A 22,030-nucleotide genomic window follows, 5' to 3' on the forward strand; every position below is an offset into this window, starting at 1 on the left:
TGAAATGAAACCATTAGAATTAATATAGATTGTATGTGACAGATGGCTTGTTTATGTAACAGTTCCAAGAAACATATTTGTTAACAACTTCTTTTAAATTGCCACTGTTGTCTACAGTCTAACAAAATATCTAAACCACCCTATCGTACTTATTTTTCCTTTAACTATATATAAGGGTACACCTAAAGGCAATAAGAATCTTTGGCAAAGCTTAGAAACCCAAATATATAAGTCCTCAACTTATGACTATTGTTGAGCCCAAAATTTCTGCTGTTAAGCAAGACATTTGTTAAGTGAGTTTTGCCCCATTTTATGACTTTTCTTACCACAATCGTTAAGTGAATCATTGTAATTTTTTAAGTTAGTAACAAGATTGTTAAGTGAATATGGCTTCCTCATTTGCTCATCAGGACCCCAGGACACTGCAATTGTCATAAATACATGTCAGTTACCAATTTTGATCATGTGACCATGGGGATGTCGCAACAGTCATAAGTGTGAAAAATGATTGTAGGTCACTTTTTTCAGTGCTGTTATAACTTTGAATAGTCACTAAACAAACTGTTGTACATTGAGGATTTCCTACATATCTTATCTGATACATAAAAAATCCACTTTTAGAATTACAGAATCCATTTAACATCTTTGCAATCTGGAAAAATAGATGAACAAGAAACTAATTCTACCCTTGTTACCACCCAGTTTGCATTTGTTAAGCATGAGAATTTACTGGCAACTCCAGAAGTAAGCAAACTTGAGTTGCCATCAAGCAATGCAAATAGTTCAGTGTTTGCAATTCCCATAATGCCAGTGATCAAAACAGGTATTTCATTTGCTTAATCAGAAAGATAATCTTCCACTTCAGAACATGCATGGTAGCTTCCATCCTAATGTTATAGTGTTATGCTACAATCAATTGTCCTTGAGACAAGCTTAAATCAAATTCATATACCCTTATCAAACTAATAATGCACTCAATTAGCTACAACTGTATACACCAGAGGTCTCCAAACTTGGCAACTTTAAGACTTGTGGACTTCAACTCCGAGAATTCTCCAGCCAGCAAAGCTGGCTGAGGAATGCTAGGAGTTGAAGTCCACAAGTCTTAAAGTTGCCAAGTTTGGTGACCCCGGTATACACAATCATAAGTAATATTTTCACAAAAAGTATTTATATTTCTGAATACAATATACAGCTATACCTGCTGCTACAATTTCTGTTCCTAAGCTTTATAACTGTCTCAGACAAAATTCTTACAGAGCATGCAGACAAGATAGTTTGCTAACTAAGCATATGTAAATAGTTTTCCACTGCCTTCACCTGGCTTACTTTACTGATTTCAGAATGTCATCTACAGTACAAGCCTTAAATATGTCTCCTTTTGCACACCAAAGTAAGGTGGCTTTCAAAAGGAAAGTGTTCGTGGTGATTCCACGAACTTTTTGACACAATTGTTGAATTTCTTAAATCCATTGATCCCAGTCTAAGCAGTTCTCTTAAACTTCAACGTCTGGATGTAGCTTATCTCGCTGATGTTTTTGACAAGCTGAATGAAGTGAACATAAAGCTGCAAGGAGACAAAATCAATTTTCTTAAGGCCAAAGGAGTAATCAGCTCATTTATTTCCAAATTGGACTTCCTTGCAAGCAATATGAGTCGCCAGGAACTATATCAGTTCCCAAGCCTTGGTAATGAACGTCAACTCCAAGCAGAAGATTTGGATTTTTTTGCTGCCACTTGAAGCAACTAAAAGAAGATATGGAAATCAGATTCTATGATCTAATAAATCTAGAAGTGCCCACTTGGGTGCTAAATCCTTTCACAGCAGACTTTGCACAACCTCATCCCAAACTGCAAGAACCAATGACATCTGAAATACGACTGTGAAGCCTAATCACATTTTCAGAGTTATGGCTACAAAGCTTTTGGGGTGAAAATGAGGAACACTTACCCAATATTGTGGGAGGAAGTTAAGTTGCTTCTTTTAGCCTTTCCTTCCACTTACTTAGTGGAGAGGGGATTCAGCGCCGTCCAACAGATACTTTCTAAGTCAAGGAACATGTTGAAGATCACTGAGCGCGGAAGTTTAAGAATGAGATTAACAAAAATGGTTCCAGACATCAAGAAATTGGCATCAGCTCACCAAGCACAACGCAGCCATTGATGTTCTTTTTTTGCTTTTTGTGTACATACATTTTCTTCGTTAATAATTGTCTCAGCTATTATTGTTATATTTGCTTGCATTGGATTTCACGTCCCAGTTTGAGTTTTCGTTTTCAAATTCTTGTTGTGCTCTGTAAAACATTTTGTGTGTCTCTTTGTATTGTACTTTTTTTAGCGTGCACTCCAGTTCAATATTATATTTTGGTTTCTCAGTTTTATGGTTTCAATTTTTGTTGTTGTGCTCTTCATGTAAACTTTTTGTGTAGATATATATATTTTTCTTCAGTTTAGTCATTAAATTTGTCGTTCTGATTTTTGTTGCTTTCCTTCTGTAAAGTTTTCTTTGTGCCTTTTTAACCCTTTTTACAGTGTGCATGAATATACATTTTCCTCGAATCTTAATTTAGTTTCAGAGTTTTCATCTTGAAATTCTTAGTTCCTGCATTGCGGTTTGTTCTTATGCCCTTTTTATATTTCTTTTTGCGTCTTAAAATTCACTTGTAATTAAATCATTAAATGTTACTGTTTTTTCAGGCACTTCATTTTCTTGCAATTGAATTTTGTTTTCAGTGGTCAATGCATTTAAGTGTCTTGAATAAATGAGATAATAATGAAATACATGTACCACAAAGTTTGGGAGTAAAGTGATGGGTGGCATCAGAATGTTTCACACAGTTGAGATATGGGAAAAGGACTGGAAACAAATTATTTGCAACAATATGTCCTGATGACAATTTTAAAGAAAACAAAAAACGTGTTTGCATAAATTGAAGAATTATTTTCCTGTGTTGTGATTGAGAGGTTATGTTGGGGGAGGGGGGCGATGATAACTTCCTCAATGGCTCAAGGGGACGATTCTTTCAAAAAGGTTAAGAACCACTGTTCTAGCCAACTATTCAGGTCCAGTGCTACTTAGTTCTTTATTTTAAATTATTGAGATCTGGCTGTGTGTTGCTACTGGCTGGGGACTACCTGAAGTAATTTGAATAATAACACTGTACACTTAACTCAGAATCAACATGGAATTCCAAATCGTTAGAGGGACCAATCAGTTCCAATTCTGTCAAAAATGTATTGGAAATAGCCTACCTGAACCATTCTTTGTATATAGGAGAAAGCTAGGAGAAGGAAGTTAGATATCCACATAGCAAGAACTTAATCTGAAACCTAGCTAATACTTGGCAAAGGACTCCAAAGTGGAAGTAAAGTCTTCAAGGAAGTAAAAAATTACCAGTACTGTATTCCTTATGTATACTGGTAGTTCATTTCAATTGCCTGCTCAATGGCTCCCTTCTATCTAGTTTGACTTTGTTTTAGCATGGGCACTTAGCACATTGTATCTCATACAATGGCCTTGCAAGGAGTAATATTGATGTACTTCCTTGTACAGTGACTGAAATTGTTTAGAAATTTAAAAAAAACCTCTGCCTTGAACTTCCACCATGGCCTAACAAATTTTAACTGCTCTTTACTACCAGAAATGGGGAGAGAAAAAATAATAAATGGCACCACAATAACAGGAAGACATTAAATGAAATTATACTAAAATGAAAGCACTTCTCTATTGCACTTCAGCATGAAGCATCCAGAGGACAAAGTCATTTTAATCATGTTTTATACTGCAGTGTCAAAGTTATTACCTTATAACCTTGTATATGCATATTATAAGAACCATCCATTTATGTTACAGCGAATTACTTTGGGTTAACACTCAGAATTTAGTACCTGAAACAAATCTTAAGTGACAAGACCCTCATTAATCATAATTTTCAGATATTAAAGCCAAAACACAAAGCCTTCTTCTTCACAGTTTGAAACTTCAGGTGATCAAATATTATTGAACACCATCTGCACAAAATTGCACATCCCTACTCTCAATTCAACATAGAATTTACTGGCAAAATCTACAATGATAGATGGTGTTTACAGAGGTAAATAGTGCGTCTGGGGCGGGGAGCGGGGAGTGCAATCCTTGACAAAAAGTATTATTCTGTGAGGAAAAAATATTAAGCCTTTCAACTTAGAAGCTCTAACACCAGAGACTCTGAAACTGTTTTGTCTGAGGATTTTGAAATCAAATAGATCCATATACTGATTCAGAGGTTTTAAATATTAATAAACAATTGACACTATAATTCTTCTGCTTGGGACTTAAAAAGGGTTTGTTAAGTAGACAAAGGACAGATTTTGAAACAGAATTGTGTACAAATGATGGTGTGATTGCCAAACAGTATAAGCTTTTATTGAAATTCGAAACAGAAGAAAAACAAGCGAAAGATAAACATATGATAAAGTGAGTTAAAATGTTGGTTATAATACAGAATTAGAACAAAGGAAAATATATGGTTGAAAGAACTGAAAATGATACTATATTATCATCTTAAAGACAGCTTTTATAAATTATATACTGTTGGTATATGACACAAGAGTAATTGTTTAGAATGGGCATTGGTAAAACCTTCTATACACACTGCAAGAGAGTCCAGGTCAGGGTTTCATTCCTCCTCCTACAACAAGGAACAAAGAAGGTCTAAAAAGACCTGTAAAGGTAGGTTGCTCAGGTCTCAAACCTTCATCCTCTGACAAATTGGAGTCTCTAACCTCCCCTTCCTCCTCCTCAGACTCAGAGGAGTAGCTCTGGTCAGATGGATCCATGGAACACCTATCCTCATAGTCCATCCATTCAAAATGAGCAGAAGGAAACTTTTGCTCAGGGGGTCTGGGCAACCTGGTCCTCTCAGGTGGGGCTCCCTGTTGAGGGAGAAGGGAAAAACCCTGAACCCAACCCAGTAGGACGAAGGAGTTGCTGAAATCCTTCAGCAATCCCCTTGTGATGACCCAGGGTGGGATATAAAATAAACACAGGCACAAAAACAGGTGAAGCCCCTTTAATTCCTTCAACTTGGCTTTAAAGCTCCAAATATCCTTGATTAGGGACAAAAAACTCCCCCACAAACAGTTGCAAAAAGGAGGACATGCCATTCAAACTAATAATACCTATAAATTATAACTAGAAAAAACAACACAAGCACACTGAAGCAATTAAGGAAAACAGGAAAGATAAGGGCTTGAAAACATCCACAGATATCTGAATGCACACTGGGAAGGATGCCAAACTCAGGTAAGAATGGACAGACTAGAAATATTTTCACACTTTGTTTCCAGCACTGGCTCATGCGCAGTCCGTCCTTTTAAATGGTTCTCACAGCGGCAGCCCATGAAGGGGATCAAGGCCCTTTCCTCCTCTGTAGACCATGCCGTTCATGTTTTTCCCTTATCCTCTCCTCCCTGCGGGCCCTAGGATGGAGAGGGGATGGGCTTGGGTCCTCCTCTGACTGCCCAGCCAGCCTGTGCCCTTTCCCAGCCTCCTCCAACCCCTGCAGAGCCACACTTCCACTCACTGTTGGCTGTTCTTCCTCTCCCTAGGAGTCAGTCTCCAACAGGGGACCATGACACCCCTGTCTAATGGCCACTGAAACCACTTCTCTAATATCCTCAGGCCTCTTAGTTATAGGAGGTTCCACAGGGTGTAGGCCAGCAACTGTACGGGTAAAGGTGGCCTCCGCCCTCTGTCTATGGCTGCCCTGGGATAGATTATCATGAGGATTGGATCCTTCTGAAACCCAGACAGCCTGCCTAAAACTGGGGCCAGTTCTACTTAAGTCCTGAGGAAAAAGAGGCCTCATCAGCTCCATCTGTAGATGATGAGTGGAGCCAAGTTCTGTTTCTCCAGCCTTGGATACAGTTTGTGGGCAGGCCTGAAAATCACCAGACTGAGGAGACGACCGGCTTCGCCCATGCATCTGCTCCAGGCTTCGAGCAAATTGTCTTTCCAAAGTCTCATGTCTTCTCTTTTCAGCTTTGAGTTGAATTTTTGAGGCCTTTTTTGTAGCGAAGGCTTTGGCTTTAATCTTGGCTGCAGCTTCTTGCTTAGCTAAATGGGCCCATTCTCCTCTTTCTGGATGGCCTCAGGGAAGCATGGGCCTCCTCGTAGTCTGGTAGGATAGATTGGGCCTGTGCTTTCTCCATTTTATTCAGGGCCTGACACTGAAGGTGCTGTGAGGCCTGAAGAATTCCACTTGTAAGTCATTAAATACTCACTGCTGATCACTATCTAGAGCTCTCAGAGACACGCCTGCTCTTTGACAAGGAGCTGAGTCGAAAGCTGGGTGCCTAGCAACAAGGGCTGGCTTTATCAGCTTGGCAGACTCAGCTTGATGATGTAGGAGGAGTCTAACCCTGACCTGAACTCTCATAGCAGCGTGGAGGAGAATGCATAAAGGCACTTCACATTTCTGTTGGAAATATGAACAAGAGTTGTGATCCACAGCTCAGGGAAACATAGTGAGAGTGATGTTGAATAACACACGACCAGCATACAGATACACTGAATAATAAAATGTAGGTTTTATTTCCAGTAAACGGGTAAACCAAGTCCAACAAACAGTCCAAATCATACACGGTTAAAGCAATAAGCATCAGTCCAGGGATAATCCAAAAATGAAGTCAAGTATCATGAACAAAGTTCAGTAAACGGAATTTGCTAACAGTTGCAAGACTCACAGCAATCAAAGTAGAACAACGTTCAGGCAATACAGCAAAACAGGAAATGCAAGAAGAAAGAAACCAGTTTCTGGCTCCATCTTATGGCTGTTGGAGGAACCTCAGCCAATCACAATTACAGCATTCTCTTAAAGATACAGTATTAAATTATTATCCTGGGTTATATATTTCCAACCCAACTGTTAGGTGACGATCATTCCTAACACCTACCAATGGCTGGGCTATCTTTTTTATAGCCTACTGGTATAGACCAGAAGGTTAATGATTGTTTTTGTTCAAAAACACCTACAAAGTTCTGGATAATATATTATTATGAGGTCAAGCGATGGAATAATATTTCTTTTGCCTAGCTATGACTTTTAGCAAGGTAGGGAAAGAAACAGCTTCTTACTTTTAAAACTTTTCTTTCTATTTGAGAGGTAAAAGACATATTCATCCTCAATCCTACAGCTTGCCAATAAATGGCTGACCATTGTCATATTTATTTGGGCACCTGATTTATTCTTTCTCTATTATCTCTCTAATATATCATCTTCAACATGATACAATTGCAGATTGTATAATCAGAACACAAATTTTGTCCTGGCCTCACTCTGAAAAAAAGTTGTATGAATTTAGCTGTCTTTAATAAAATCCAAGTTCGGATCCATTTATCAAAATATGTACTTGTAAAATTGAATTTTATACTTTGGCAACTATAGATTGCAAGGAATATACCATACTAAATGCCTTTTGCATTTGGGCATCATATTGAAAAACATTTTGAAGTGAAAATGTGTGAAAGTTTTCTACAATTTTCAAGTACAAAGTTGATGAATCAAACTGCTAAAGGGTTTGCAAGAACCCAAGAAACCGTTTCAATGCTCTTATGTTTCCTAGCAACAAATATCTTCTCCATCAGAATAAGATGATTTTGTATACAATCTGGTCGCGTTTGGGAGCAACTCCGTGTCAAGCAAAGCAATGTGGACAACGTGACTTTTTGAACAGAAATACGTGACATGTGCAAAATGTTTCAACCTCAATATTCTAACCTCATAGCAGACATGTTAAGTTTTCTGAACATGGAATAAAGAGTTGTGATTTAAAACATCAAAGAAAGTTTCACTGTTTTGAGAGGTGCTGTTTTAAGTGCTCCAACTATTCTGAGCACAGCGGTTTGGCTATAGTTTTGTAACAAGTAAATGGACTGTAATTTTCTAGACCTTTTCCAGCCTAGCAGGTCTAGCCTAGTCCTGACTTTGCTGCTATTAATTTAGGCTGGATGTAATAGGGATGGGGAATGAGGAAAGCAGTTAAAACACAGTAGATGGCTCACAGTTGTACAACTGCTAGCCTATCAGGTAAATTACCGTTTTCTTTAAAACAAAACAAACCCTTTGTTAAGTCAAAGTTAAGAGTTCCTAAGAGTAGCTGACTTCTAGCAGCTTGTACCACTCTTCATTCTGCAGATAAGCAATGTGAAGGTCATGTATGAATTTGCACCCATAGGGGTGACTAATTTTGCAGAAGTAATATACCACTTCTTAAACTCTTCCTTTAATTTTACTGGGCGTGTCTGTTGAGGTAATTCCCTGTTAGGAATGGTAATTCTCCAGTTGTTGTATTAACTACATTGTTTAACACATGGTTGCTACACATTATGCCTTCACCCCACAGTGTTTCAGGTAAACCTGAATCAGATAACATAGTGCGAGCCATGGCTTGTAATGTTTGCCCTCTTCGTTCTGCAAAGGAGTTATGTTGTGGTCTGTAAGGTGCAGAACGTTTATGCTCAACATCAGACAATTTCAACATTGTTTGGAATCTTTTGTTAACAAACTCAGTCCCATTATCAGTAACTAAAGTAATTACTTTTCATTTTTCTCTCAGCAAACCTTAGCCAGTTAAAGAAATGTTGGAATGTTTCTGTTTTGTTTTTCATAAGATAGCAGAAACCGTATCGTAAGTAATGGTCCATAATACTCAAAATATAACAGGCACCTCCTAAACTAGGTTGCTTAGGACCAATTATGTCAGCAAACACAACCCCTAAAGCAGTGGCCCCCAACCTTTTTTGTGCCGTGGCCCGGTACTGGCATCACAAAATCATCTGCGGCCCGGTACCGGCATCAGCATGCATGGCAAGGCGAGCCAAGCGACCGGCCAGCCAGCCGTCCCCCGCTTCTCCCCGCCACGTTCAACTCCTCCTTTGTACCTGTGTCGATGGGCTTCGGGACGGCTTCAGGACGGTCGCTCGGCTCGCCTTGCCATGCGTGCTGAAAGAATCCTCACGCCTTAGTTTTGTTCGAAGCTGCCTCCCCCCGATGAAACTAAGGTGTGAGGATTCTTTCAGCACCCAAACGCCGCTTTCTACCCGGAAAAGCTCACTGGAAGCACTTTTTCATCAAAACAAGATGGCAGCGCCCAGCAAACCGGCGGCCCGGTAGAAATTGTTCCACGGACTGGTACCAGTGCGGGGACTGGTGGTTGGGGACCCCTGCTCTAAAGGTTCTTTGGTCTTAAACCCATTTACTCTGTTTGCAGGAGTAACCTTACTTTTCTCCTGGCTACAAGCATTACAGTTTAAATACTTGCTACAGGGTTTCAATTTTACTCCCTTTGACAATTCAACAATTTGTTTGAGGATTTTGAAATTAATATGCCCTAGACGTCTATGAAGTAAATGTATACATTCATCATGTGGCTTAACATTGTTATAAACTGAGTTAGCCATCTTCAACTGATCATCATGTATTACATATAAATCATTCTTTAAAGTAGCAGGAACACTTTTACTCTTTCTCTATTATACAGTTATCTCCCCTAAAGGTTACTACATAACCAAGATTAACTAAAGCCCTTACTGATAGCAAATTAAATTTTAGTTTAGGTACATGTGACATAGTTAAATGCTCATTTATACAAGAATATGCAGTACCTTCACCTGATGCTTTAATCTTCCACCCATTTGCCAATGTTGTTGGCAAATACATGTTGTTTACTCATGGACATCTTTATAAACCTTTTTCTGTCTTTAGTAATGCATTGCGATGCTCCACTATCAACAACCCACAAATCATGGTTTACAGTTGAATTGCTAGACATAGCTAAACTAACATTCTTCTTAGCCTTCTGGTGTTTGCCAGTATTCTGTTGTTTCCTCTTACAGAATCTAGCTATATATCCCCTAGCCCCACAAGAAAAACATTTCCTAACAGTATAGGCAGTTGAACATAAATCTTCTCTGTGGTTGTTTCTTCCTCAGTTGGTCCCTATCCAGCCATCTTCTTGCTTCGTCTAACAACCTTCCAGTTATGTCAGTCAATGTCAGTTTATCTCTGGGCAGGACTTCCAGTGAAGATACATAATCATCATAACTTTCATCCAATGAGGAAAGAATGATGTAAACTTGATGCAGCTCTGAAAATATCAGTTCTTTGTCATGTAGCTCTTGAAAAGTTCTTTTCATGAAGTTTAAATGAGCTAACATATCTCCACCTTTCAGAAGACATGCTCTAAACAGTTTACGTGTAAGATGTATGTGTGTACCTACACTGTCACAAACATAAATCCTCTTCAAATTCTCCTAACACTTAGCAGCAGACTCTTCTCCACAAATATGGACTGGCTGCTGGTCACTCAGTGTTAGTCCAATTATACAAAGAGCTCGTTCGTTGTTCTGTTTAAAGTCAGCAAGCTTCTTGGCATCATCCTCATTATTTGGATCCCAAGCATTTACATCCGGTGGGTCTTGAACTACATTCCATAAACCTTCTCTACGCAGATGTAGACTGCACTTCATAGACCATGAAACATAGTTTGTTCCATCCAACCGGGTTATCAGTGATAGACTTGCTGAAGTGTCTTGTGCCATCCTTACCAGGATAGTAACCCACAATTAAACAGTAAACAGCTGTCTGTATACAGTACTGTGTATTCACACCAACTCTCAGTTATCTGAGCATGGTATGGCCTGGGCCCATAACCAATGTTGAGGTAATTCCCCGTTAGGAGAATGAGCGCACACAGGGAGAGAAGTATTGAGAGAAGTGTTTGAATAATACACGCACAGCACACAGATACACTGTACAGTAAATGTAGGTTTTTACTTCCAGAAAGGTTTAAGCAAAGTTCAAAACAATCAGTCCAAAGTCATTCACAGGTAAGATCAGTCAATTTTTAGTCCAGGGATAATCCAATAACAAAGTCCAGTATCAAAAAACAGCTCAGTATCAGACTTACAGCAAATCCAAGAATATCAGTCAATTGGGAAAAATGGAGGAACGGCAATACTCTCCAACAGAAGGAAAAAGAGACTCACTGAGACTTCTTCTGAGACTAAGACTAAGACAACCCGGGTTTCTGGCTCCATCTTATGGCTGTTTGAGAAACCACACCCAATTACACCTCCAGGACTCTCTTAAAGATACAGTATTAAAATGTCTATCCTGGTTTATGTATTTCCAACCCAAATAGCTGTTAGGTGACTTATATTCCTAACAATGTCTACCCTAAGCTTGATCTCAGCTTTCCTTCTACTGTTAATGCTATTCATGCAATTAAGAACTGGTAGCTTCCTTTTCGCTCCTCCACCACCCACCCACCCCCACAATTTCTGCCTGTAGACAAAGCCACTCCAATCTGCAAGGAAAAACATCAGCAAGAACGATATACAGTAGATGCTCTTACACTTGGCAGGCAAACTATTAAAAAAAAACCCAGAGCCTATATGAAACAAGCCAGGGCCATTTAAAAAAAAAACTGAAACAACCAGGAAGCTGCACAGAGATGATGTACTAACAGAAAATAAAATTCAGAAGAATGTTCATTGAATGTTCTCTTTTGTCATCCAGAGAATATTCTGCAGTAACCTGGAATTTATATTCAGAAACTCAAAATACCTCTGTTCTTTCTATTATGGTAGACAGGGCTGGGGTGGGGGGGGGGGTTCACTATAGATGCTAATAATCTAAATTATCTAAAATAATGTAAAAATATTTTCCCATTGTTCCCAATGGGGATTTATTTATAATGTCCCCCCCCCCCCAAAAAAACCCATTTTCTAAGCCATATCCTTAGGTGATATTTTCTAATTTAGAAACAAATAGTATTTGGTGTGTGCCACAACCTCACCTATCCTTACAGCCCTGTGATGGTAAAGAAGGGGCAGTGTTAAATGGTCGTAATTCAAAGACTACCTGTAATAGTTGAATGCAGTAGGAATGGGCTTCTTAAAACAGCTTGTGTGTTAAAACAAGGGGGGAAAGAGTCAGGAATTAACAGGTGCTAAATAAACGTGGATTGAATAGAAAAGCAAGTGGCCAATATGAAAGGATTACATTGAGGTGATTTGTTCATATAGCCAGAAGGATTGAGGATAAAATTATAAAACAAATGTATGAAAGACGAGTAAATGGGCTGAAAAGGGGGGAAAATATTTTTTTTGCTCATGCCTATTTCACAGGAATCCTCACAGATTGGCAATTTATCTTTTACCTAAGAAATTAGAAATTAGAACATAGCATAAGGTTCAAATTCTTGTACTTGTAATTCTAGATTATTTCTGTGATTCAATGACATCAAGTCCAACCTATTTCAGTATTATACAACTTAGAATTAAATTCAAAACAAAAACCTTAATTAATAAATCTTGACTCCCAAAGAAAATGTCATTTGTTTCCTGAATAAATGGCACAATATTAAATTGTTTAATTTATTTAAGTGTGGAAATCAGGGTCTTATTTGATTTCTTTCCCTTTTCCCAGAAGCCCCTTAGTGAGAAAATATGCAGCTTTTAAAATTCATACCTAACAGGCATCAAAAACCTGTATCAGTTAAGAGATAAAGCCTCCCTAAAAAATTAACTTTAGCTAACAGTTATTTCTATTTATATGTATGTTATAATTGGGCATTATCAGAGATGGCATAACTGAATTTCTGCTTGGGGGGGAGCCTTCTGCCATTTCTGGTTCCATCTGTTTAATAAAATTCTTATCACTTAGCAAACACCCAGTCTATAAGTGGTTCTTGACTGTATTCACATTTGAATCACATAAAGCAATAAGCTTCATAAAAGCATGAATTGTATTGGCATTCATATGACATACTTTAATTTTAGAATATCAAATGGCATCAGGAAATAATCTAGCCAAAAAGAATTCCTACGTGCAAAGAAAAGGAAAGTATATTCCAACTGGAGTGGATTAAAAGAAGACTAAATAGCACTAAATTAAATTGAGACATGTAATGTAACACACTTAATATACAGATGTTAGGGGGGAAATGCATACTTTTTCTCAGGAATATGAGATGAATCCAAGAAAGATTAACCCTTTGGCAAGGATTAAAATGCAGCCTTTCCTACATTTTCAATAAACTATTTAGAAGATCTGTTAATTAAAATCATAACACCTTTTGAATCAGAGCCAATTTAATGTAGTGGTTAAGGTGCTGGTCTACAAATCAGAACACAATGAGTTCTACTCCTCCTCCTTTAGGCAAGAAAGCTGGTTTTGTGTGACTTACTCTCTCACAACATACACTTCCCAGGGTGGTTGTTGTGCAGAATATAGGGAGCATTACGTATGTTTCCTTGAACTAACAAATAAAGACAAGATAAAATAATAATAATTCCCACCAAAGGAATGGTACTTCCTCCCCCAGAAGTCCTCTACACATCCAGGACCTGTCTCCTATCCTAGTGTAACATCTTGGTAATTCTGTTGTACCACCCATCTTCTAGAAAATCACCTGGACTTGTAGCTTAGAATGTGATTAGGGGTTCCAGGGCTTTCTCTTCCAGTAGGGAACAAATAAATCTGGCAAGAGGTAAAAATCAAACTTTATTTTTTAAAACAGGAACTGAAGAAATATAATATAGGAAGCCCAATTTACAAAAATCGATACAATGTTCCCAGTAGACCATAAGACACTGTTCATCCACGATAATTAATGACCATGGGAGAACGATGGCTTTCATCTTAAATGTCAGCTCCCAAGAAATTAAAAAGTAGAAAAATAAACCTTGAACTTAATCTAAAATTACACATAATGCCCTACATGCACAGAGAAGAAAGAATAAGAGAGAACAAGGCTTCTAAAGTATAAAGACAACAGATATTAAAACAACACAATCTCTAATTAGAGCAGTTATCTGTTCCTTAGAAGTTACTTTAATACTGTACTATAATAAAGTTCTCTGGGTTGTTTTTTTGTCCATGGGCCTTTCATGGCTTTGTGGTATACAGTAATCTTAGTCACTTTATCAGAGCAATTGGGCTGAAGATACTCTCTACTTATTTTCCTAACTCAGCACAAAAAGCTCTTGCTTCATACCGCCTTCCACCTCTAGTTTTAAAAGAACACAGCTTTGTCCTATTCAGAAAACGAAACAGTAAGGGAATCTCATATGCCATAAAGCCCATGACCGAGAAAAGATGTGTATCCAACCTAATACTGCCTGGCATTTAACTGACAGGATGGTTGTAGGATTGGGCCCTATTCATATCATTCTTCATCTCATTAATAAATACAAATTTAACGAACTTGCTCTCTCATTCGATAATTCTGGCCACCTAAAGTTTATTACAGTAGAAAGATATTAATTAAGAGTTTAGGAAGGATAGATCATTTCCCAATGACAAAAATTTATTCCATCAGCAAGAATAATAGGGTGCTTAATAATAATACTTCAGGTTCAAGATACCAGCACAGTTTTTATACTTTCATTTCAAAGTTTTACAAAGATGGCCAGAACAAAAATGAACCGGTTGGCATTAAAAAAAGTTGTCATAAAAAATGAGCGTGAGTATGGAGGCTACCATTTAACAGAAGGGCTCTAATTATAGAGTGTACAGTAAAATGGAAGTGGTGTATAATAAGAATAAAGAGTTTATTATAAGCATGCACAAAAATGGAAAAAAATGTGTTGCGTTCAACATGGAAGAAACCGTTCTGTTCCAGAAGTTCTTCTAAATCAGTGTTTGGGGGTTCTTCCATGGTTTACAACAATTGAGAGTTGGAATGCTTTGAATATTCCAGGATTTGGATGACATCAGATCTGGAGAGTGAGTAAAACCAGTGTGTTGTTGCCTTTTCTTCCCTCAGCAGCTCCCAGTCCAGTCTATCCCAATAACCTCTATCTCCCCAGCACCTTCCTTTCCCATTTCCACTCCACTACCAATGGCTTTTTCCCTGCTCTTCTCTCCACACCTTCACTCCTCCTACCTGGATGAAAACAATGTCATTTTGTATTGTGCACGGACCCACGCTAAAAATATCAATTGGGCACAGATCATCCTAAACCAGTTGCTCTATATATGGAAGGGAATAGAGCCAATAGGAAAGAACACCAACGAGCTATGAGTTATGATCAGTATAGAGAGTCTTCAACTTACGACCACAATTGAGCCCAAAATTTCTGCTGCTAAACAAAACATTTGTTAAGTTAGTTTTGCCCTATTTTACAACCTCTCTTGACACAGTAGTTAAGTGAATCACTGCAGTTGTTAAGTTAAAGTTCGGTTGTTAAGTGAATTTGACTTCCTCATTGACTTTGCTTGTCAGAAGGTCACCAAAGGGGATCACATGACCCCAGGACACTGTAACCATCATAAATATAAGTCAGTTGCCAAGTGTTTGAATTTTGATGAGAATGCTGCAATGGTTGTAAGTGTGTAAAATGGTCATAAGTCACTTTTTTCAATACCGATATAACTCAAATGGTCACTAAAAGAACTGTTTTAAGTCGAAGACTACCTGTACTTCTTAATTGCACAACACAGAGACAGATTTAACCTTAATTTCAACTGGGAAATTGTGAGCATCCTAGACCCAGCTAAGTCCAAAAATGCCAACGAAGCTTTCAGACCAATCAGTCATCAACAGATACACAGAGATAAGCAACACCCACATACCATTCAAGAGACAATAAAAAAAGAAAAAAGAAAACAAAAAGACCAAAACTGCTCCTTGCCAGCAATCAATACCCAGATAAACAGAGATTATTTTCAGGATTGACAATAGACAAACAATCAACAGCCTAATCAAAGAAATACCAAGAATACTGCAGCAATGTGGACAGAGAATGCCATTAGTATATAAACAGAGAGCAAACCCTACCCGCTTCTAGCACTGATGATGTTACCTAGTTGGATAATAAAACACCTGCAAGAAAATAACCCAATTCAGAGAGCATTAAGGATCCCACAATACAGTACAACTTTTTCACATGACTATAATTTCTAAGCTTAAAATACATCAATGCTGTAAGCTAAATCTACCCAACTGAAATCAGTCTTTTCCTGACAGTATACAAAGCTGATACCTGTAAACAGAAAACAAGGCAGAGAACACAGAAAATTAGGAAGAAGAAAAAAATACATACTGCCAGAGCTTTTGATAGTTTGGTTCTATAACTGTTGAGGACAATAGTAACAAACTCCTGTTGAGGAACATAGGCATATCCACCAAGCAAGTAAACTTTTCTTACACGAACTAAATCTGCAGCATCACAGAAAGGGACCTGTTTAAAAAAAAAGTATGATCTATAAAAGAATAGACTACAATTTTATTTCAATTAATTATATAAAATGCTATTTAAAACTACAATAGATCACTTTTATCCAGCCTAGTGTTGGATAATCACCTAGCACCAGACATCCAGTATGTTATATGACTTTTTTTGGTATGAGTGATGGGTCCTGCAGTCCAAAACATCTGGAGATTTAAAACAAATCAATTTTTAAAACCCAGGAAAGAAAATTTTGATTTCAAGCCATGCGATGTGACAATCTAGTTTCCACTGGAGATGTTTAAACTAACTTTATCAAACATGATGGCTGGAAATTCTAGGCACACCAGTCCTGATATGCCCTGGGTTAGGGAAAACTAAATTAAGAACATCTAAATGTCACAAGGTACGTATTATACAACTGCATGAATTTCTGTGTAAACTGACATGATTGCAAACTGCTGATCAGATACTTTCATTTCACAAAAGATATATATTTAAAACAAAATATGTAGATTAACATGCAAATGCATCAAAATGGACTGCACTGTTTTACTATACATTACTTCTGACAGTCTCTCCTGAGACTAATAGAGACCAATGAAGATGGCTACATGAGGGTAGGATCATATCACAGATGAGCACGTTATCAGTATATCTATATATGGGAGCCAAAGTATAACCAAAAAAGGGTTTCTGTTATTTTCAGATATTAAAATGATTTCTAAATTATTTCTAAAACTTAGAGCAATCGAGTCTGCTTCCTGAAGTAGGGCACATGGCCTTGTTAAATATATTAATTAGCTCTGTGAAGCAGATCTTAAGTAGTACTTGTAAGTTCAAGTTTCAGCAAATGCTTCTTCAGACAAACTGCAGCTCTTTCTTAAATATAAGTTACATTTCAATAGCCCGACACCGTACTTTCACCCTGGAAAAATATTCATCCACTTATTTGCATGGATACTGGTAGTGTACTGTAGTATTGGGATAGAGATAGACTTTGACTTATGATCATTTATGTAGAAGAAAAGGCTGAAGGGTGGAGTTAAATGTGTCATCAATTTGGAATTGTTACATTCCCACAAAGAATCCAAGCTAGTGGGGTGGGTTCTTGGCTAACAACTGGCGGAATTTGACGACAACAAAGACTGCAGGAATTGCTATCACTAAGCAATATGGCCTAGTGATGTTGAGTTTTTCCAACATCCTTGCTTAGCCATGGAAATCCCAGTCCCATTTGCTGTTACAACTTGAGGACTACCTGTAAATCAATCACCCATATTTTACACAAAAGAACTGGTATATGAAATAACAATATTGCTCTTTTGAATAGAAAAACTGTAAAACCAGGAAGAGAATGATGGAGAATTGTAACTTATCACAGCTGCCATCTGCTCCAGTGCTGGTATTCTACCGGTTCGGCCCGGTTCTTCCAAGCCGGTAGCGGCAATGAGCAGTGGAGACCAAACTGGTTCTCTCCACCACTCTGCTGTTGGGCCCACCCGCCTGCCTGGGCTTCCCTACTCACCTTTATCCTCTAAATTTGAACCGCAGCTGCTTTGTGTGGCACAGCAGAGTGCCGGGTGGCAGCTACTGAATTGACCAGGAGAGTGCAGGCTTGCAGGAGTTAAAACGCCTCTGCACCTGCACAAAATGTGCGTTTGGCATGTGCACCCATGCAAAGTGTGTGCACATGCACCAAGCACGCCCACCAAGCCATGGCCACTGAACCGGTGGTAAAAATATTTGAATCCCACCACTAATCTGCTCACTTACCTTATAGAAGACATTATTTTTCAGTTCGTTGTTTCCAGGAGTTGCATTTATTAGCTGGTCTTGCATTTTCAGCTTTTCATTTTCTGGAAGCTAAAACAATTGTCGTATTTTTAATATTCATTGACAGTTTTTTTAAAGTACCTGAATAAATAACTCCAGGTTAACTGTACAGAAGTATTAAAATTATATGATTAAAAAAAGATATTAAGGGTAAAAAAGGAAGACATGCATGAAAATGATAAAAAGTAGCACACAGTCTAATATAATTGAGTAGGAGCAAGCTTCATGTATACACTACTTTCACTTGCTGAAGCTTTTATTTAGTTATACTAAGCACAGCATGACACCATCTTGTGTCATGCTGAACAATTAATGGCAATTATTTAGATCAAATAAGCTAGCCAAATCCTATTTTATGAATCAGGATCATTTCAACATCCCATAGTTCATGTTGATCACAGTTCCAAAACTCAATGTAGCTTGTGCTTGTCATGTTGAAATTATGACTTACCACTTTATTGGAATTGTGGGTGTGCATGACATGTAAAATATATTTTGTTTCAAAACAAAAAAAAAATAATCATTGTGTCCCAGCAATTCTGCTGAATCTTCACTCTGACCATAATTTGGCTGAAACAAAATCTGAAGGGATCCCAGAATGATCATTTGCATCAAGCAGAACAATGAAATGGGTCGTGATCTGTGTCTCTTCCATCTTCACAGCATTCTCCCTTCCTTCCCTCCGTCCCATCAAACACTGCTACACTGCTAAAATGGTCTGTGCAACCATTTTTTCTTACAATGGTCTCAGCAGTAAGGAAGAGGCTTCCAACATATCATTTCTAATACGCCTTCTACTCAAAACATTTTGGTCATATTCAGAACAAATAACCCAATTTCACTCTGTATATGGACCAAATATCTAAAATTATTATATTACAGTCTGAGTATTTGACCACCCCAAAACCAGTGTTCAGATTTTTTCATCCATGTTGCAGTCATTATTTATTTGGATGTAGAGTATTTTAAAGCCATAAAATATCCACCTCATAATAACTTCTCCAAATATCAGGATGATGTGCATTATAAATGGTATAAAGAATCAGAATGAAGATCCATCCCATCAATTGTACATAATAATAAGAACACCTGTATATGTTTTGTAACAGTTTAATCCACACACAAAGGCAGGAGTTTTTAAAGGGAGAACACAAAGTTGTAATAAACCTTTTTGAACACCTTTAAAATGTCTAATTTCTGAATTGCTTAGTTACTGAAGAGGTAATTCTCTCATTGTTCCAGCTCATGCAACAAATCTGATGAAAGGTTAAATGCAATGATTTAGAAAATCGCAAGAGGTATCAGATTAGAAAACAGAATGTCAGTTCTAACAACTGGCATCCACATGTGCACATATTAATTATGCATTCAGCAATGAAGTTCTCATATTCTCGAGTTTCGTTACAGTGAAGCAATTTTTTGAGTTCCAAAGTGATTAGTATGATTGCTACCTTTCAATCCACTAAATACTACAGCGCATAGTTCAAAACATGTACAAGATATTGAACTGCATGAGAAAAGAGGATTTGTTCCTTTAGCAAAACTAAAATGAGCCTGCATTATTAAAGCTATTTTATTTTTGTATTAATCTGATTTATCCAGCATTCTGTATGTTAGCTTTGCGAACATAAAAATAAATAAAATGATTTATTTTTTTCAGACAGCAACTCATCGAGCATTTCATTCAAAGGCTACACAGGGTCTGCAACCTTAAACACTCAAAGAGCCATTTGGACCGGGGGACAAAACACCAGGAGCCACAAAACCTGGGCGGGCATGGCCAACTCGATGTCACTCACTCCCACCCAGTCACCTGCCCCCCTAGCCACGCCTACCCAGCCACAAAACCCTCCCTCCCTGTCTCTCTTCCTCTCTCCCCCTCTCTGTATCTATCTCTCCCACTCTCTGTATCTGTCTCCCCTTCTCTCTCTCTCCCCTCCCTATCTTCCCCTCTCTCCTCCCCTCCCTCTCTGCATCTCTCCCCCTTTCCCCCCTCTCTGTATCTCTCTGTATCTCTGTATGTGCCTCTCTCTCTGTATGTGCCTCTCCTCCCTCGCTTTGTATCTCCCTCGCTCTCCTCTCCCCCCTGTACCTCGCTCTCTCTCCCTCTTTATCTCTCCCCTTCTCCCTATCTTCCCCTCTCTCCCTCTCTCTGTGTATCTCTCTGTATGTCTCTCCATCTCTCTCTATATCTCGTGTGTGTGTGTGTGTGTGTGTGTGTGTGTGTGTGAAAGCTGCAGCTGGACCAAGCCAGCAAGCTCTCCTTGGGGCTCTTCACTGCTCCTTTTATTTCTTCTTTTTAGAAATCTGGGCTGGCTGAGGAATGAGTGCCAGCCATGGCGGAGGCTTCCCTTCGGACGACCGACCTCCTCTTCCTTCCCCTCTCGTGAACCCCTGGCCAGCTGTGACTGGGAGGGTGCACACACGCAGGGAGATCCTCCTCAAGCAAGGGCCAAAGCACAGCAAAGGTGCGTGCGAGGCTGGCGGCCACTCGCTTGAGGGTCTCCCCATGTGTGCGCACCCTCCCAAACCCACTCAGCTGGCCAGGGAGTTGCAAAAGGAGGGAGAGGAGGATGGACTCCCAGGTGGGGTGTGTGAGGTTCGGCAGGACCAACTCCCTTTCCCGTTGCCCTGAATCTCTTAAAGACATGGTTGGGCACTGTGGGCCCATCTCCCTTTCCAGCATCCCCTCCTCCAGGATCCCATTCCCACCCCACCAGCCCTCATGTTAGCAAGGTCGCAGACGGGTCGGACCAGTGTCTCAGGACGGAGAGCAGGTTGCGCATCTCCCCAAGCAACCAAGGCACACTCAGCACCAACAAGGCCCGGAAGAAGCTCCAGCAAAAGTGAGGTGGCACAAAAATCAGCCCTGGCCACTTCTCCATCCCCCACTGTTGTTCTTACCTTTTCAGGCCAGGTGAGGGAGGAGAGGGTGAGGGGCAGGGGCAGCCAGTGATGGGACAGGAGCCGCAGCAGAGGGCCCAAAGAGCCACATGCAGCTCTGGAGCTATGGGTTGCTGACACCCCTGTATACTTTTAGAACAGCAGTAGACATTTGGCACAATATATAAATAAGCTGACTTCTGCACCAATGTTTTCAGTTTCATTTAGAACCAACTGTATCTGGCTGAACATCATAAGCAGGTCTGCAGAAATTGTTGCATTTATACTTAAAAGCTTCATATATAGTTCAATCCTTCTTGCTTTATTAGACCTCTGAGCATACTGTGCATTTGTGTGGTTGTTGTTTTTAGTCCTTACACTTTTATTTAAAACTTCTTTACTAAGGAAGGAAGGAAACTCACCTGGTGCTGTCAAATGTGCTAATCCAATAGCTATTCCTAATAGCTAAAAAGCGCTTAACATTTATTAGGGTTAATCTATTGTGGGACCCCCCCAAAAAAAATAGACTTTCCTGTTGGTGGCTTCTTCTCTATGGTGAATATCATTTCACCAAAAGTATAATTGGCCACTACTTTGTTGCTTTTCTAAAAGATGTAGTTTCGTCAGTAGATCTGCGAACCACAAATGGGAATAGAACTGATCAAGTGGTTGATTTAATTGTGTTGCTGCTACCATGAGGGGAGCGGGAGGGAGAGATGGTGTGGACTTTTAATGCTGTAAACCAGCTGGAGTGACTTGTATATAAGTTGGGTGGCAATATATTTTTTAATAAACACAGTACATAAATAAGCAATAAGCAATTTCCTAAAGTGATCAGAAAAGGAAAAGTGCAAAGTTAGTGTCCTTTCCAGGTTGAGCGAGACAGCTATTCTCTCATTTCTGAGAGCTCTCAACCCACAAGAGACCACTGTCTTGCGGTTTCCTCACAAAGAGCAACTGTGGAAATCTCGAGTCCATTCCTTGTCCAGGAAGGAATTATTAAGGAGCAGGTCTATTCACCAGGTCTTTATTCTGCAGTGTTCATCAGTTCCACTTTACATGGAGCCATCATCCATCCGCCATTTCTTCCCT

At 39.0% G+C, this 22,030-nt stretch overlaps 1 protein-coding gene across 1 annotated transcript in view; it reads right to left on the reverse strand.

Moving 5' to 3' along the window:
- PRIM2 (DNA primase subunit 2) overlaps nt 1-22,030 on the reverse strand; it is a 93,282-nt gene that overhangs the window by 51,900 nt on the left and 19,352 nt on the right. The window contains exons 6-7 of the mRNA XM_087915969.1: nt 17,996-18,085; nt 16,094-16,231 (exon numbers count right to left, since the gene is read on the reverse strand). Of these exons, the coding sequence (XP_087772095.1) occupies nt 16,094-16,231; nt 17,996-18,085 (228 nt within the window). The remainder of the gene's footprint in view (nt 1-16,093; nt 16,232-17,995; nt 18,086-22,030) is intronic.

Source organism: Pseudonaja textilis, chromosome 1, assembly GCF_049901715.1.
Source record: "Pseudonaja textilis isolate UNSWEBS1 chromosome 1, rPseTex1.2, whole genome shotgun sequence".
In the NCBI taxonomy this organism is placed as follows: Eukaryota; Metazoa; Chordata; class Lepidosauria; order Squamata; family Elapidae; genus Pseudonaja; species Pseudonaja textilis.